General features: G+C 38.8%; 1 protein-coding gene and 1 long non-coding RNA gene across 5 annotated transcripts in view; both read left to right on the top strand.

Annotated features, from left to right (window-relative positions):
* NETO2 (neuropilin and tolloid like 2) overlaps positions 1–10364 on the top strand; it is a 70840-nt gene extending 60476 nt beyond the window's left edge. For 3 of the 4 annotated variants that reach the window (XM_075995603.1, XM_012773849.2, XM_012773848.2), the window contains 2 exons: positions 861–1454; positions 4077–10363. In XM_075995603.1, the coding sequence (XP_075851718.1) occupies positions 861–1441 (581 nt within the window). In that variant the 3' untranslated portion in view covers positions 1442–1454; positions 4077–10363. Of the gene's footprint in view, positions 1–860; positions 1455–4076 lie in introns of all 4 variants that reach the window. The other variant, XR_001156322.2, reaches the window with a different exon arrangement.
* Positions 10365–10980: 616 nt separating this feature from the next.
* LOC142862599 (uncharacterized) lies at positions 10981–16511 on the top strand. Its single transcript, XR_012913663.1, has 2 exons — positions 10981–11365; positions 16163–16511. It is a non-coding gene; the product is annotated as an uncharacterized LOC142862599 (long non-coding RNA).
* The last annotated feature ends 1143 nt before the right edge of the window (positions 16512–17654 follow it).

The raw sequence follows: 17654 nt of genomic DNA, 5'->3' as shown, positions 1-17654 counted from the left end.
AGTCTTGCAATGTAAAAGTAGACCTATTCTAGGAACTGCTTTTTTAGAAAATTTCAGTAAGTTTTCTATGCTATATTCCCAGTATGTACTCTGTGAAAGGTAAATATGGCTTGTGGTCATAGCCGAATGTCTGCAAGCTGGTCGGTAAATCACTGTCTCAGAAGTAGTTTATCTGCCTTTTATCTTCTAAGAGTTCAATAAATATCTTAGTAAAAAAAGGTGATCTAATCTGATAAAGCTGTCTTATTTTTTAATTAAATACTCTTAATTTTTTATTCTTTATTTCTTTCTTTTTTTTTCTTTTCCTCCAAAACCAATATACAACAGGAAGGGCTGTCTTAAATACTTGAGATGAAGTATTTTTAGATAGTCATTCAAAACCAGTAGACCATGATAATATACCTGAGTGGGTTAGTCTAGTCATGTTAGTTCTCTCTTCCTGGTGTCCATCAGTAAAAATATTATGGATATTCTTAAGCATGGCAGTTGCTCAAACCTACCATAGAGTAGATAGCTAAAACTTGATTGAATGAAAGTATTTATTTTGGCATTCTGTATTTATGTATTTGATTTGATTTGCAAATCATATGCATCCATGTATCTTCTGGATAAAGGAACCAAGAACTTTATCTTTCATGTAATCTGTCTGGCTATGTTGTGATTGGTGGCTTTAACCAGAAGTCAAAATAGAAAATGTAATAATTGTTTTACTTGTTTAAAAACCTAATTGTAAATTTCATTGTCTGTGTATATTTGACCCAAGCATTCTGCTTTACACCTATAAATAACCTTTCAATCTGTGCCAGGACTCTTATTAATGAATTTTGAAAACCTTAATATTTCTCTTTCTCTTTCCACAGAAAAGAAAAAATCAGGACTATTTGAACAAATCACTAAAACTCATGGAACAATTATTGGCATTACATCAGGGATTGTCTTGGTCCTTCTCATTATTTCTATTTTAGTACAAGTGAAACAGCCTCGAAAAAAGGTCATGGCTTGCAAAACTGCTTTTAATAAAACTGGGTTCCAAGAAGTGTTTGATCCTCCTCATTATGAACTATTTTCACTAAGGGACAAAGAGATTTCTGCAGACCTGGCAGACTTGTCGGAAGAGCTGGACAGCTACCAGAGGATGCGGCGCTCCTCCACTGCCTCCCGGTGTGTCCACGACCATCACTGTGGGGCGCAAGCGCCCAGTGTCAAACAGAGCAGGACCAACCTCAGTTCCATGGAGCTTCCTTTCCGAAATGACTTTGCACAACCACAGCCCATGAAAACATTCAATAGCACCTTCAAGAAAAGCAGCTACACCTTCAAACAGGCACATGAGTGCCCCGACCAGGCCCTAGAAGACAGAGTAATGGAGGAGATTCCTTGTGAAATTTACGCCAGGGGGAGAGAAGATTCTGCACAAGCATCCATATCCATCGACTTTTAATCTTCCACTAAAGGTGATGTTAATTATTTAGTATGTCTATGCCCCCTACAAAACACCCATGCTGTTTTCCACAGCCAACCCTTTTTTCCTGTCAAAACTAGGAAGACCTTTATTTACCCTTAACCTCCTGTAATGATATGTTTTTATTCTCTCTTGGGCAGTCTTTATGTGTTAAACCAACCAAGAAGCTTACTATATTCAGTAGAAAAAATAATAATCATCTGTTGCCTGGCATCATACAAAGAAAGCACCACCAGTTAAATAGCATTTGAAGAGCGAAGTGCTTTTGCTGAACCACTCACGCACGGTTCAGGCTGCCTATTAATTTCAGCATCAGGAATTCTGCTCTTGGCTAATCTAGCTCTGTCAATATTTTCATCACACAATAAACTCAAAAATAATATTCTTCTTTACATGCATTTTATTTTTCTTTTCTCTAATTTGTTTTATAAGCCTATTGTTTTACTATTTCAGTTTCTTACATAAATCTAAGTTGGTTAATATACCACATACTTCAGTGTAGGCATTTGTTTGAACTTGTCAAAATATAGCTAGTTACTGTGCCAATGAAGACCCAGTTATGGTTCATCCATCTGTTTCTTCTGGACTATTTTCTGTACTTCTGGATCCTTAGTCTTTATTCTCTATGAGAAGTAGTAGATGATATGATTTATCACCTTTAAATCATATTTTGTCTTAGTTATACTAGAAAATTACATAATCCTGTGATGTATGCACCATTGCCATTTATGACTAAAAATTTGAAAACTTCTGGGCCTGTCGCAGTGGATCCCACCTGTAATCCTAGCACTCAGGGAGGCCAAGGTCAGGGGATTGCTTGAGCTCAGGAGTTCAAGACCAGCCTGAGCAAGAATGAGACCCTTTCTCTACTGAAAATAGAAAAATTAGCTGGGTGTTGTGGCGAGCACTTGTAGTCCCAGCCCCTTGGGAGGCTGAGGTGGGAGGATTGCTTGAGCCCAGGAGTTTGAGGTTGCTGTGAGCTATGATGATGCCACTATACTCTACTGGGGTTGACAGAGCGAGGCTATCTTTAAAAAAAAAAAAAAACTGGCAAGCCTTTGAAATCTGGCAAGTTTGGTCATATGCATGACAGCCCATTCTTTTCTGTAAACAGAGCCATTTAATTCACCTTTGGGAAGGCCTGTAATTATGTTTATTTCCAATGTTTCTCATCACGAGACTGTGTTTTCTATTATTTTTGCAAAATGATTACTTGGCTCCCTTTGTATTAGCTTGTCTTATGGCATATGCTAACCAAGGTTATATGAGAGTTAAAGGAAAATTTCTGAGAAACTGAATGGCCTTTAGATTGTTTCCTACTTGGGACAATACATTTTTCCAGCTCTCATCAAGAATAATAACTTCTACTTTTTTTAAAACCACTTTTTGACCTTTTTTTAAGGTTTCCTTCATAAACCTTTTTTTATTGTTTTACATACCATAAACATAATATAAAATTTCATTGTGTTTTTTTTAGACCTTTGATATTATTTGATACTCTATAAACTTTATTAAATCGAGATTTAAGACCTAATGACAGACTTCTTTCAGTGTTCACAATAAGGGCTTTGTGTACAAATATGCTATAATGGAACTATACACTATAACTTACTGTAAAGACCTTGATGATGTATACATAACCTTTACTTTCCTTTTGTTACTATATTTAGTTTATGAAAAATTTTTCACTGTGTGAAATTTATTGCTCTAAATCCCCACATAAATTATATATTAAAATATACATTATACATGATCCTTCAATCATGTTATTTGTGGCACTGAGATTTTGGATCTTAAGATATATATGGAAAGGAATTCATTTGTCAAATTGTAACTAATACAGACATGCCATTTAAAGGAGGTAAATTCTCACTTCCTATATTTTTTGTAGTAAACTCTCAATGAAATGAGAAGTTGAAGTTGCACTGAATTTCATTAACTCTTTTAAATATTACATATATGTGTTTTCATAGATTAGCAAAAACTGACCTTAAATATGATATACATATAACACTGTTTATGTGTCAAAATGTTTCTTATATCAAATTTTTTAATTTTTAACAAAGTAGGTAATATTCAGGAGATAAGAAAACCTCATAATATATTCATGATTTAAATTTGTTTAAAAATTAGGATAATTTCCTGTTTTAAAAATACAACTTGGAAAGATTAAAAAGACTTCATGAAGGATTGCTTGAGCCCAGGAGTTTAAGGTTGCTGTAAGCTAGGCTGACGCCATGGCTAGAGTGAGACTCTGTCTCAAAAAAAAAAAGACTTCATGAATATAGTGTTCAATGAAGTAATACCACAGACGGTTAAGTTCTTTCAATAGTTATGTCGAATAGGCATTTTATAGGTAACTTATGCCAGCCAACATTTGAACAGCATAAGGAATACTTAATATAACAACTATTATCTCACTCTTCATGACAATGAAAGGGAAATTAGCGTATTTTCAATGTGAAATTATGTCTGTTATAAAAATAGCTGTTAAATCCCTTTTTAACCTCTAGATTACAGTAGAAAATAATATACTATGCTTAAATATATTATCTATAGTCATTTGTAACTATATTTTTATTTTTGAAATTTGTTTCCTGTTTTCTTTTAAAAGGTCGTGAAGAGGCCTACAAAATACAGAGCCTTTAAAGAAGATTTAACGGTAAAACAGCACAGAAGTACGTGGTTTCATTCAACTCAGCAAGTAAAGCTTGGACAATAAATTTGGTTCTAAATTTTTTGACTGCTAAAAAAAAAGAGAGTTACTGCTTTTCACAGTAGAAAACAAACATATCTGCAAAAGCAAGCTAGTTTTCTCTTGAACTAAAGCATGAGGGTTTTTATATAGGATAACATTTCTTCAGAATTTAAAAAAGATGCCAAATGCAGAGAAAAGTCATAGTGGCAAATCAAGAGAAGGCATGATTTAATGTAGTCCAGGAACACTGGTTTCTGCTCAGTCTGTTTTCAGGGACAGACCTAAAGAAGCAGATGATCAATAACTAAGCCTACCTTAGACTGCAGATGTTACATGCCTTCATTGAACTATATAGGTGGGTATTAGATCTCATTTATTTTGTAGTCAAACATTTTGTCTATATTTAGGAAACAGAGAATGTAACTAATAAATTCTAGGCATTATTACCAGAATAATGCTTATTGCTGCATATATAGTCTTTGAGATTAGTGGGTTAACTTTACAAATTGTTTACTAAAGTGAAAGCCATAAATTTAAGTAATGGAAGACATGAAATTTAGCCATCAATTCCAAAACAGCATAAAGGACATCTAGCTCTATAATATTGTCATCATTATCTTTCATTCCAAATTTAACACAAAATATCAACCCCCAAGTGCCCACAAATTAATCGCACAAATTAAAAGCTTCTAATCCCAAATTCTGAAGTATATAGGACTGAAGTGTGTTATTTCTTTAGGGGTGGCGGAATATTAAATCGAAAGGTTTAACAAAAAGCAAAAAGTTTTCACATTTCATATCACGAAAGAGATATAAGAGGCTCCTTTAACAGCGCTTCTGTCAGTGTCAGGTGCCATGTAATTATTAGGCATCAAAAGAACCTCCTAAATGTCTGCCTCCGAACGTTTCTATAGTTCTGCTCTCGTCTGATAAGTATGTCTCCTTGTTTCAGGAGCGTGGGGTGGGGAAAGCCTGGTTGTGATTGCAGGAATAATTCTCAATTAAAGGAGATTATGCTCGTATTGCAAAGTGACATCTGCTATATTGTTCATGTTACTTTATCACAAATACAAAAAATAATATGCCTTGAATCACACTGATTAGACCCAAAAGGAACTTTGAGTTTTTGGTGTTTTTAAAGATCCAAGGAAGATGATCTGTTCCAACTTTATTAATGAGAAGACTGGAACCCAAAGAAGTAAAGTGAGTACCCATGTCTCAGAACTCCTAGCCCAGCACTCTTTGTTTGTTTTTGCTGTCTTGTTGCTTTTCCCAGCTAAAAATTGTAAAAGTTAAGCAGTCTAAATAGCAGCCCAGATGTTTCATGTAAGCTTGTCAATCATGCTGATTTAAAATGTAATTTATTCTATAATAGTTTTTTTCAAAACATTATATTTCACCTTTTTTTCTTTATGTACATAATACTGTGTTATTTTACAGTTTTGTTGCCATGATTTCTTGGCACCTGAAAACTCTGCAAGACAATTACTGTGAATTCTTAATAAACAATGTTTGTTAACAGTGTATAGGCTTGATACTAGACAGAGCTTCTGTGTTTTTGCTTTTGTGATCTTTTTTTAAATCTAAAAGAAACAATGTATACCCTAGAAATTAAACATTTGTGTGCTATATCTCTTGAGTTTCAGAGAATGATTTGAGTTCTGAGCCAAAATAAATGAAAAAGTGACCTGGGATATCTCTTTTAGTTTCCTGCAAAATCAGTTATCTACGTTTTATATACCTCTACTAATAACAACTTAAAATTCTGAATTTGTTTTATTAACTCTTTAAATATATTTCTGCAATTTATTTAATGACTACAAAAGCCCAAGAAGCTGATGACTAGGGTGTATGTTTAATATGTACTATGTAGAGTAAATTTTTCAAAAAAAAAAAATATATATATATATATGAATCCTCATATGCTTAATCCTAGATTTGACACTTTACAGAAAAGAATTTTGAACCTTGACCTGGAATTAAAAACTTGTGTTTAGAGTTCCTTGTTTGCTTTCATTTCTAAAGTCTCTGGAAGTTCCATAGAATTTAGACCACTTTTGGCAGCAGAATCTGTATTTCTTTCCAGGGCAAAATTGGTATTTTCTCTATTCACTAGCTTCCAAAATAAAATAAGCATAGTTATGACAAAAAATAAAAGCAACCTTGTGTTATTACACTTAGAACCAGCTTATGATTTCAGATTAATTAACCTTTAAGTGCACATGAACTATTAGCTTAGTGCAAAAGTAATTGCGGTTTTTAGCATTGGTTAAATTTCCCATTCGATACTGGAATACATTATTAAATGTGATTATGTTATACATCATTTTAATGTGCATTTATTACTTTATTTTTTGCTGATATATTACTTCCTGTTTATTTTATATGTATTTTAGACTATGGAAATAATGTTAGACAAAAAGCAAATTCGAGCAATTTTCCTTTTTTTTTTACATTTTATTATTCAAAAAATTTTTGTTTATTTTTCTTTTTTTTTCTTTTTTGGCCCCCTGGGCCAGAAGTACAGCAAGAGCAATTTTCTTATTTGAGTTCAAAATGGGTTGTAAAGCAGCAGAGACAACTCCAACAGCAGCAGCGCACTCGGCCCAGGAGCTGCTCATGAACATGCAGCGCAGTGGTGGTTCAAGAAGTTTTGCAAAGGAGATGAGAACCTTAACCTTAAGATGAGTGCAGTGGCCGGCCATCCGAAGTTGACAACAACCAATTGAGAGCCATCATTGAAGCTGATCCTTTTAGAACTACACAAGAAGTTGCCAAAGAACTCAACATCAACCATTCTACGGTTGTTCGGCATTTGAAGCAAGTTGGAAAGGTGAAAAAGCTCAATAAATGGGTACCTCCTGAGCTGACCAAAAATCGTCGTCTTGAAGTGTCGTCTTCTCTTATGTGCAATAACGAACCATTTCTCAGTTGGATTGTGACGTGTGACAAAAAGTGGACTGTATACAACAACCTGCGATGACCAACTCAGTGGTTAACCAAGAAGCTCCAAAGCACGTCCCAAAGCCAAATTTGCACCAAAAAGGGTCATGGGTCACTGTTTGATGGTCTGCTATTGGTCTGATCAACTACAGCTTTCTGAATCCCAGCGAAACCATTATGTCTGAGAAGTGTGCTCAGCAAATCCATGAGACGCACTGAAAGCTGGGATACTTGCAGCCGCATCGGTCAACAGAAAGGGCCCGATTCTTCTCCACGACAGCACTGCTCATTGCACAGCCAGCGCTTCAGAAGTTGAATGAATTGAGCAATGAAGTTTTGCCTCATCCACCACATTCACCTGGCCTCTTGCCAACCAACCACCACTTCATGCATCTCAACAACTTTTTGCAGGGAAAACACTTCCACAACCAGTAGGATGCAGAAAATGCTTTCCAAGAGTTCATCAAATCCCAAAGCACAGATTCTTATTCTATAGGAGTAAACAAACTTATTTCTCATTGGCAAAAATGTGTTCATTGTAATGGTTCCTATTTTGATTAATAAAGATGTGTTTGATAGGCCAGGTATGGTGGCTCCCGCCTGTACTCTTAGCACTCTGGGAGGCCAAGATGGGAGGATCGCTCAAGGTCAGGAGTTCAAGACCAGCCTGAACAAGAGCAAGACCCCATGTCTACTAAAAATAGAAATTAGCTGGCCAACTAAAAATATATAGAAAAAATTAGCCAGGCATGGTGGCTGGCGACTATAGGCATGCCTATATTAGAAATTAGCTGGCCAACTAAAAATATATAGAAAAAATTAGCCAGGCATGGTGGCCTGGCGACTGTAGGCATGCCTATAGTCGCAGCTCCTTGGGAGGCTGAGGCAGAAGGATCGCTTGAGCCCAGGAGTCTGAGGTTGCTGTGAGCTAGGCTGACACCACGGCACTCTAGACCAGGCAACAGAGGAAGACTCTGTCTCAAAAAAAAAAAAAAAAAAAAAGATGTGTTTGAGTCTAGTTATAATGATTTAAAATTTACTGTCCAAAACTGCAATTACTTTTGCACCAACCTAAAATTTTTAAAAATGCGTTTTGTATTAGATTGCCTGATGATGCATTGCACTGTGTCCAGTCACGAAAGATGCAGTGAAGACTTGCACACTCTGTGGGCTGTCAGAGCCAACCTGTCCTTCGGAGATGTGGAAGGCATCCACCATGGGCATAGCTTAGTAAAAATGGATGAAGGGAAAGCAAAGGAAGAAGAAAAATGGTAGTTACCACTGCTCTGTCTCTGCAGATAGTTACAGAGCAATTTTACTTAATGTAACTTAGGATCGAGGAACAGGTTTTATTTAAAAGTGCTCTCACCTTCCAAACTCTGTCATACTCCACAATATCTGAGGCCATTAGGCCTCTGAGCCAGTGCATACTTCAGAGAAACATTTTGAGTAGCTGCTGGTTACTAGAAGAAATTTTCATCAGAAATCTAAGAGTTAAACCATGCTTTTCAGGTCTAGTTTTATTCTTCCATTGATAACATTGTCCTATTATATTAAAAGGTATTTTAGAGAAGTATTCACAAATTTTGAACTAAAAAGTTGACATCATGTTTGAATAGTAGGGGAGTTCTTTCTGTATCCTTGAGTTATCACTGTAATATGTAAACTGCATAAGACAATTTAGCTCTGAAAATGAGCACAAGGAACAGAGTGAACTTGTTGCAACTGGCTCAAATATATAGCCTATAGGCCCTGTGCCTTGCAAATTCAGTGTTAAGGTAGTCTTATTTCCTTACTCGTTAGCTCTAATATTAAAACAAACAAAGCTAGTGGTAAGTAGCTTCTAAGATGGTTCCCAGTGATCCCTGCCTGCTGATATGCTGGACCTGGTGACCTGCTTCCAGTGAGTATTATATGGCAAAAGTGACAGATGTCACTCCTGCGTGACAGAAGGACACTCTGGCTTCTGTTTGCCTTGCCCACTCTTTCTTTCATTCTTCCTTGCTCTGGTGGTGAGATGCTCTATGCAAAGGCCCATGTGACAAGAAATGGAGATTTCCAGCCAACAACTGAACACGGAGCAGATGCCCTTGCTCTACAGGCACAGAGAACTGGGCCCTGCCAGCAGTGCGCGCGTGGAAGGCGTCCGCGCTGGGACTGCCAGATGCCTGCAGCCTGTGCGAGGCCAGGAGCCAGGCCCAGACTACTGACTCAAAGAAACCAAGATGATGTTTGTTATTTAAGCACTAAATGTGAGGTCATTTTTTAAGTGGCCATAGAACTAATACAAAGCTAGAAAAGGAAGACAAAGGCATATTCCAACTCCTAGGGTAAGGAGTTGAGGAAGTAGTTGAGGAAGATCTAACATGTTTTATTTTTGCAGGAAAACTATCAAAGCAAGATTCATCTTAGTGAATCCGGCAGCATCTGAAGAGCTGGAACAGGACTGGTCTTCCTCCTGCATGAGCACCTGTCAGCTGTCTTGGTCTCCCCAGCTAAAATAAAAACATACAATGAAATTTCATTCCCAAGGATAGCAAAATATATTGAATTTGATTCTGCATTTGAAATATAAATTAGGTTACAATTAAATCCTAACTCTTCGGTGGTGTTCCTTTTAAGTCACTCATCAAATCTCCTTTGAGTACAATGAAATTGTCTAAGAATGAATAAAGGATAAAATTCTACTCAGATTCTATAAAGTTATTCCCATAATTGAGTCATTATCTTTCCTGTTTCCAGTCACATTGACACTAGGATCCCTAGACTGCAGGGCTAGTGCGCAACCCTGTCATTACGGGAGACAGCTGATTGAGAAAACGGTGGAGCAAAAGAGTGGAGGTGACTGTGTCACTGAGGAAAGAAATATAAGCTTTCATGTCCAGAGCCCATCCTACACCCGAAAGGAGAAAGTGTAGCCGAAACATTTCTATGTGGAGATTTTTCTGTTGTGGTGAAAAAAATAAGTAGGTTTCCTGGAAGAGAATGTTTGTTTTTGCTTTCTTTTGGCCAAAATAATCAAAAGACCAAATCAGGAAAGTTTTTCTTTCTGAATTTGGTTTCAATAGCAGGCTGAACAGCCACGACTACCTGCTATGTATATGAGAGGCAATTTTATGGTTGATTATATCTGTGCATAAATTTTTGCTTTGAATTTGAAGTCGCAATTGCTGACATTGTTTTGCCCTGTGGGTATAATTATGTCCTAAGTTCTTTTCTGACGTGAATCCCTCAGATCTTCACCACTAGAAATAGGGTAATGCCCCGTGCTTCGGAAGGAAGCTTCACTGTGTCCCCCTCTGTGCAGGGTTCTTGCCCAGCCCGCCACGTGTAACTGCTGGCGGCGGCGTGCCCTGCCCTTGCCGCGCTCCCGGGCCCTCGTCCGCGGCGGGGGGGCCCTGCCCTTGCCGCGCTCCCGGGCCCTCGTCCGCGGCGGGGGGCCCTGCCCTGGCCGCGCTCCCGGGCCCTCGTCCGCGGCGGGGGCCCTGCCTTCCCGCCACGTGTGCCCTTGCCGCGCTCCCGGGCCCTCGTCCGCGGCGGGGGGCCCTGCCCTTGCCGCGCTCCCGGGCCCTCATCCGCGGCGGGGGGCCCTGCCCTTGCCGCGCTCCCGGGCCCTCATCCGCGGCGGGGGGCCCTGCCCTTGCCGCGCTCCCGGGCCCTCGTCCGCGGCGGGGGGCCCTGCCCTTGCCGCGCTCCCGGGCCCTCATCCGCGGCGGGGGGCCCTGCCCTTGCCGCGCTCCCCGGCCCTCGTCCGCGGCGGGGGGCCCTGCCCTTGCCGCGCTCCCGGGCCCTCGTCCGCGGCGGGGGGGGGGCCCTGCCTTCCCGCCACGTGTGCCCTTGCCGCGCTCCCGGGCCCTCGTCCGCGGCCGGCGGCCCTGCCTTCCCGCCAGGAGCGCAGACTCGCGCCGTCGCGGGCAGTGAGCAGGCCCCACGCTGCGCTCAGTCCTTCCTGCCCTGCTGTCTCTGCCTCCTTTCCTGAGGATCCAGTCTGCCTTTCCCCCCATTACCAGCAAAAGCGCACAGATTATTTTAAGGAAGGAAATGCTGCCACACCCAACCAGGTTCTCCGAAGAAACTCCCAGGTTTGCCAGTGAGATGAGGAGACACCCCGAATGGTGCGGGTCATTGGTAGGCTGAGACGTGGACGGAGAAACCGCCTTCATCGAGAGCCGTGTCTTCATGTGTGGGAACGATTCTGTGTTGAGCTGACTTTCTCACTTCTTCACCCTGAAAAAAACAGCTTGCTTCTCTCCCCTCATCAGGTAGGCAAAGAAAGTGATTGCACAGCGTTTTTAATTGCAGGTTTACATAAACCCACATTTTGAGAGCATTGGTTTGGTGGACTGTGTCTACATTTTAACACACGGAAGTGCATTTAAGCAGCATGCCAGATGTGTAACGTTGGAATTTAATGGCATTTCAGTGGCAGCCCCAGAATGTAGTACGGTGCCACTGTTGAATACTAATGCTCCACTAGCAAGAAAACAAACAGCTTCTTTCTCAGTTACCTTTTTGTCACTTTATTGGAGATGGAGAAACTGAAAGCAATTAACTATTTCATGGAAACTTCATCTCCTAAAGAAACTTCAGTCAGAAGCAACCCAGCATAGCTGTGGCTATGTTCATGCCACTTTAACAACCAACCAAAAATTAATTTTTAACACTTTAAAATATTAGACTGGGCCAGGCATGGTGGCTCACACTTGTAATCCCAGCATTTTGGGAGGCTTAGGCGGGAGGATCACTTGAGCAAGACCAGGCTGGGCAACATAGTGAGACCCCGTTTTTATAAAAAAAGTAAAAAAAAAAAAAAAATTGGCTGGGCCTGGTGGCTCATGCTTGTAGTCCTAACTGGAGTTCAAGGCTGCAGTGGGCTATGATGGCACCACTGCACTCCAGCCTGGGTGACAGTGGTACCCTGTCCCCTCCCCACTAAAAAAACCTAAATGCTGTAAATGCTGTTCAATTCTATTTTAAAGAAATATTTCAGACTCATGCAAAGGTACATAGAGCTATGAGCACCCACATACCCAGAGCCCTGCTTAAGAAGTAATATTCTGTAAATAAAAGTCAGCTGTGATCCCTGTCCACTTCCAGTTTCCTCCTTCCCGCCCCATTGTCCCAGAGATCCTGGTTTTGGTGTTTATCATTCCTGTATATGTATTGCATAGAAGGTATGTACTCTTACTTTTGTGGATGTCTTCAGAGTTTCTCATGCACACATCAAGTCTAATAATATTTCTACCCGTTTTCTCAACAAAGCAATCATATATAATGCCTTGGCCCTACTCACCCCTCTTCTACCTTGTATGTTATTTTTGTTCAGTTATCTTTTATATGTTCTACAAATGGTCAATACTTTTGTTTTTAAGGTAAATATTTAGATTTTTCTCTGTTTATCAGTTATTTTGCTCTCCATACCCTCTTGAATTCCAGACTTTACATCTAGGATCACTTTCCTTCTGCCTTCCTTTAGAAATTATTTACTGATACTCTGCCTGGTGATCTGTTCCATATTTGTTTTCCTGAGAACATCTGTTTCCTCATTACTGTGTGAGTTTATCTGGGTATGAAAGCCTGCATTGATAGCTATTTTTCCTCAGTGCTTATTTCTTTTTTTTTCCACCATAATATGGGGGTACAAATGTTAAGGTTACATACATTGGTCTTGCCTGCCTTCCCCCCTCCTCAGTGCTTATTTCATGATCATGTGACTTCTTTTATAAATCCAAATTCCTGTTCCTGTGTCTATAATTTGTCTTTTCCCTCTTAACTGATTTTACAATATTCTGTTTTGCCATTTTGCTACAATGTTTACATGTGGACTTATTTTTACATATTCTTATGATTCCATATGCTTCTTGAATCTAAAGACATATATCTTTTATCAATTCTGGAAAATTCTGTCTTTCATATCTTAATCTTCCAATATTTTCATCTCTTCATATTTTTATCTTGACACATATTCTCTTAGCCATGTGTAGTCTTCTGTTTAACTGACCAACATGTACCTAACTTGAGTGATTATATTGCTTATTTTCAGAAATTCTATTTAGTTCTTCAAATCTGCCTGCTTTTTCTTAATGATTTATTTTCCTGTGTTTTAAATTATTTTTTTTCTTTAGCCATTTTAAACATTTTACATTCTGTATTCTGTAATTGTATTACCTAACTTTTTTGAGGATTTATTTCTGTTATCCCGTGTTCTCTGTTGACCCGTGTTCACAGTAGCTGGTTTCCTTGGGTGGCCACTAACTTTCCCTTGCTGTGAAGATGTCTGTGGAAAGGCTCTGTGCCTGCCGGAGTCCAAGGAGCCTGGTGTGAGACGTTATCTCCAGAAGAGATTTCCAGAGGCTTCTGAGCGCACCTTCAACCCAGGACCACTTTAATTTCTCATGTTGGAATTCTCCAAAACACAGATATAAAATCATTTATTAACTTTAATGAAGTATAATTTATACCTAATAAAATGTGTACAAATTAAATGTCAGCTTGGATAAGTTTTGATAAATATATGCACACATGTAGCCACCATTACAATTAAGATATAGAACCTTTCCAACACCCCCAAAAGATTCCATTGAGCCTTTCCCCTCCTGCCTAGCATTCACTGGCTGGCCTTCTGTCACCACAGAGTATATTTGTGTGTTCTGGATTCCGCACAGATGGAATTACATGTTTTATACTCTTGTTCCTGGCTTCTTTCACTCTTTTTTTCCCATTAATCCATGTTGTGTGTACCAGTAGTACATACCTTTTTATTACTGAGTAATGCTCCATGGGTGAGTACGCTCCAATTTATCTTCTGTATATGAATGTTTTTCACTTTGAAGAAAGCTGCTGTGTATGTGTACTTTGACATATGAGTCTTTGTGTGGATATGTGTGTATATATATCATGAAACTATTGAACAGTAGAATTGCTAGATTGTATACTAAGAATATTTGTACATTCTAGGAAACTGACACATTGTTTTCTCAAAGTTATACCATTTTACAATCTAACCAGCAATGTATGCAAGTCCCATTTGCTCTGCATGCATACAGACACTTGGTATGATTTTATCTTTTTAATTTTAATCATGCTAATGAGTGTGCTACCACATTGTTTTAATTTACATTTCCCTGATGACTGTTGATGTAGTACATCTTTGTATGTGTTTATATATCTTTTTTGGTCAGGCTGTTTTACAATTTTTGCCAAATTTTTTAAAGTATTATTGAGTAATAATATTTATATATTCTGAATAAGACTCCTATGTCATATATAATTATTGTGAGCTTTTCCTTGTTTTTATTCTCTTTTCTTTAAATATTTTAAAAATTTCATATTCTATATTCAATAATCCCATTACCTAAATTTCTTGAGGGTCTAATTCTGTTATTTATTATTTCTGTTGGTTCTTACTTGTAGTATTAAATAGCTTGTTTTCTTGGATGTGGCTTGCCTTCTCATGTTTTTAACCATTTCTTTTAATTAGCAGATGAAGTCCAATTTATCAATTTTTTTTCTCTCATGGTTAGTGCTTTTTTGGGGACAAAATCTTTGCCCATTCTAAGAATGAAAAGATTTTCTCCTAAGTTTTCCACTACAAGTTTTTTTATTTTTTTTCTTCTTAGTTTTTTGGGTTTTTGTTTTTTGTTTTTGTTTTTTTTTAGCAACCTCAAACTCCTGGGCTCAAATGATCCTCCTGCCTTAGCCTTCTGAGTAGCTGGGACTACAGGCATTCGCCACCATGCCCAGCTAATTTATATACATTTTTTTTTTATTTGTCCAGCTAATTTCTATTTTTTTTAGTCTTGCTCTTGCTCAGGCTGGTCTCGAACTCCTGAGCTCAAACGATCCACCTGCCTCGGCCTTCCAGAGTGCTGGGATTACAGGCGTGAGCCACCACACCTGGCCTGCACTACAGATTTTGTAATTATAGCCTTTATGTTTAGGTCTATGATCCATTTCAAAGTAATTTTTGTGTACGAATTTTCTATACAAATAGTGAAGATTTATATTCTCCATGTGAATATACATTTGTTCCAGCACATTTGTCGAAAAGACTTGCCTTTCCTCCATTGAATTACTTTGGCATCTTTGTCAAAAGTCAGTTGATCACTTATGTGTGGGTATATTTCTGAACCCTGCTACTGTGAGTCCTGAAATCAGATTGTCATTTGTTCTCTTTTTTTCAAAATTGTTTTGGCTATTTGAGGTCCTTTGCATGACCATATAAATTCTAGAATCAGTTTGTCAATGTCTACCAAAAAGGTTGTGGGAATTTTGTTTGGAATTACAGTAAATTCATAAATCAATGTGGGGAGAACTGACATCTTAATAATACACTGCCTTCTGACCCGTGATCATGATGTGTAATTCTACTACTGCTGCTATAACAAAATATCTTAGACTGGGTAATTTATAAACAACAGACATTTATTTCTCACAGTTCTGGAAATTTGGAAGCCCAAGATTAAGGCACAGGCAAATTTATTGTATGGTGAGAGCTACTCTCTGTTTCTAAGGTGAAGCTTTCTTCCTGCATCCTAGCAGGAAGGAAGAGATGGAGGGGCCAGGCAGCTTCTGAAGTCTCTTTTATGAAGGCATTGGTCCCATTCATCAGAGCAGAGCCCTCATGGCCTAACGGCCTCCCAAAGCCCTCTATCTTAAAGCCATCACCTTGGGGTTTAAGTTCCAACATATGAATTTTGGAGGGACACATATTCAAAACCATAGCATGGTATATATCTCTTTATCTGTTTAGATTATTAACTTCTCCCAGTGAGAAGTTTTCACTATACAAGTCTTGCACATATTTTGTTACATTTATTTCTATGAAAATATTTTTATGCTTTTTTTTTTTTTTTTTTGAGACAGAGTTTCACTCTGTTGCCCTGGCTAGAGTGCCGTGGCATCAGTCTAGCTCACAGCAACCTCAGACTCCTGGGCTCAAGGGATCCTCCTGCTTCAGCCTCCCGAGTAGCTGGGACTACAGGCATGTGCCACCATGCCCGGCTAATTTTTTCTATATATTTTTAGTTGACCAATTAATTTCTTTCTATTTTTTGTAGAGACAAGTTCACGCTCTTGCCCAGGCTGGTCTCAGGCTCGTTTCGAACTCCTGACCTTGAGTGATCCTCCCACCTCGGCCTCTCAGAGAGCTAGGATTACAGGTGTGAGCCACCGTGCCTGGCCTTTTTATGCTTTTTAAACATTATTTTAAGTGTTTGTTTTTAAAAAATTTACTTTCCAGTTGTTTGCTACTGATAAATAGAAATGCAGTTGATTTTTGTATACTGACTTTATATGTAAGCTTCCTAAAACTCACTTATTCTAGTAGTATTTTATAGATTTCTATGAATTTTCTATGTATATGATCATGACATCTGTAAATAAAGGTGGTTTCACATTATATATACATTTTTTATTTCTTTTTCTTGCCTTATTTCACTGCCTAGGACCATCAGTACAATGTTGAATAGAAGTGGGGAAAGTGGATATCCTTTTATTGTTCTTGATCTGGGGGAAAAACATTGTCTTTTGCCATTTAGTATTATGTTATATTTAATATATACATTTTTCACAAATATCTTTTTTTTTTTTTTTTTTTTTTTTGAGACAGAGTCTCGCTTTGTTGCCCAGGCTAGAGTGAGTGCCGTGGCGTCAGCCTAGCTCACAGCAACCTCAAACTACTGGGCTCAAGGGATCCTCCTGCCTCAGCCTCCCAAGTAGCTGGGACTACAGGCATGTGCCACCATGCCCGGCTAATTTTTTGTATATATTAGTTGGCCAATTAATTTCTTTCTATTTATAGTAGAGACGGGGTCTCGCTCTTGCTCAGGCTGGTTTCGAACTCCTGACCTGGAGCAATCCGCCCGCCTCGGCCTCCCAGAGAGCTAGGATTACAGGCGTGAGTCACCGCGCCCGGCCTACAAATATCTTTTATCGGTTGAGGAAGTTCCCATCTAGTCCTAGTTTGCCAAGAGGTTTTATTGTGTATATGTGTTGAATTTTATCAGGTGCCTTCTCAGCACCTGTTGAAGTGATTTTATGGTTTTCCTCTTTTATATGATAAATTAGATTAATTTTTCAGATGTTAAAACAACCTTAAACCACTCTTGGAATAAACTCACTTGGTCATGGTATATTTTACCTAGGCCATTCTGCTAGATCAAATTCCTAATACTTGGTTAAGAAATTTTTGCATCTTTGTTTGTGAGGGATATTAGTTTGTAAGTGCTTTTTGTTTGGTTTTGTTTATTTGTTTGTTTTTTCTAGAGGAGAGTCTCACTCTGTTGCCCTGGCCAGAGTGCAGTGGTGTCATCCTCGCTCACAGCAGCCTCAAACTCCTGGGCTCAAGCGATCCTCCGGCCTCAGCCTCCTGAGTAGCTGGGACTACAGGCACGCACCAACACACCCAGCTAATTTTTTCTATTTTTGTTGGGGGGAGAGACAGGGTCTCACTTTTGCTCAGGCTGGTGTCTAACTTCTGAGCTCAAGTGATCCTCCCACCTCAGCCTCCCAAGGTGCTAGGCCTCTTTTGACTTGATTTTACTTAATTTG

The sequence above is a fragment of the Microcebus murinus genome, chromosome 20, assembly GCF_040939455.1.
Source record: "Microcebus murinus isolate Inina chromosome 20, M.murinus_Inina_mat1.0, whole genome shotgun sequence".
NCBI lineage: Eukaryota > Metazoa > Chordata > Mammalia > Primates > Cheirogaleidae > Microcebus > Microcebus murinus.
This window is presented reverse-complemented; position numbering and strand designations above follow the sequence as displayed.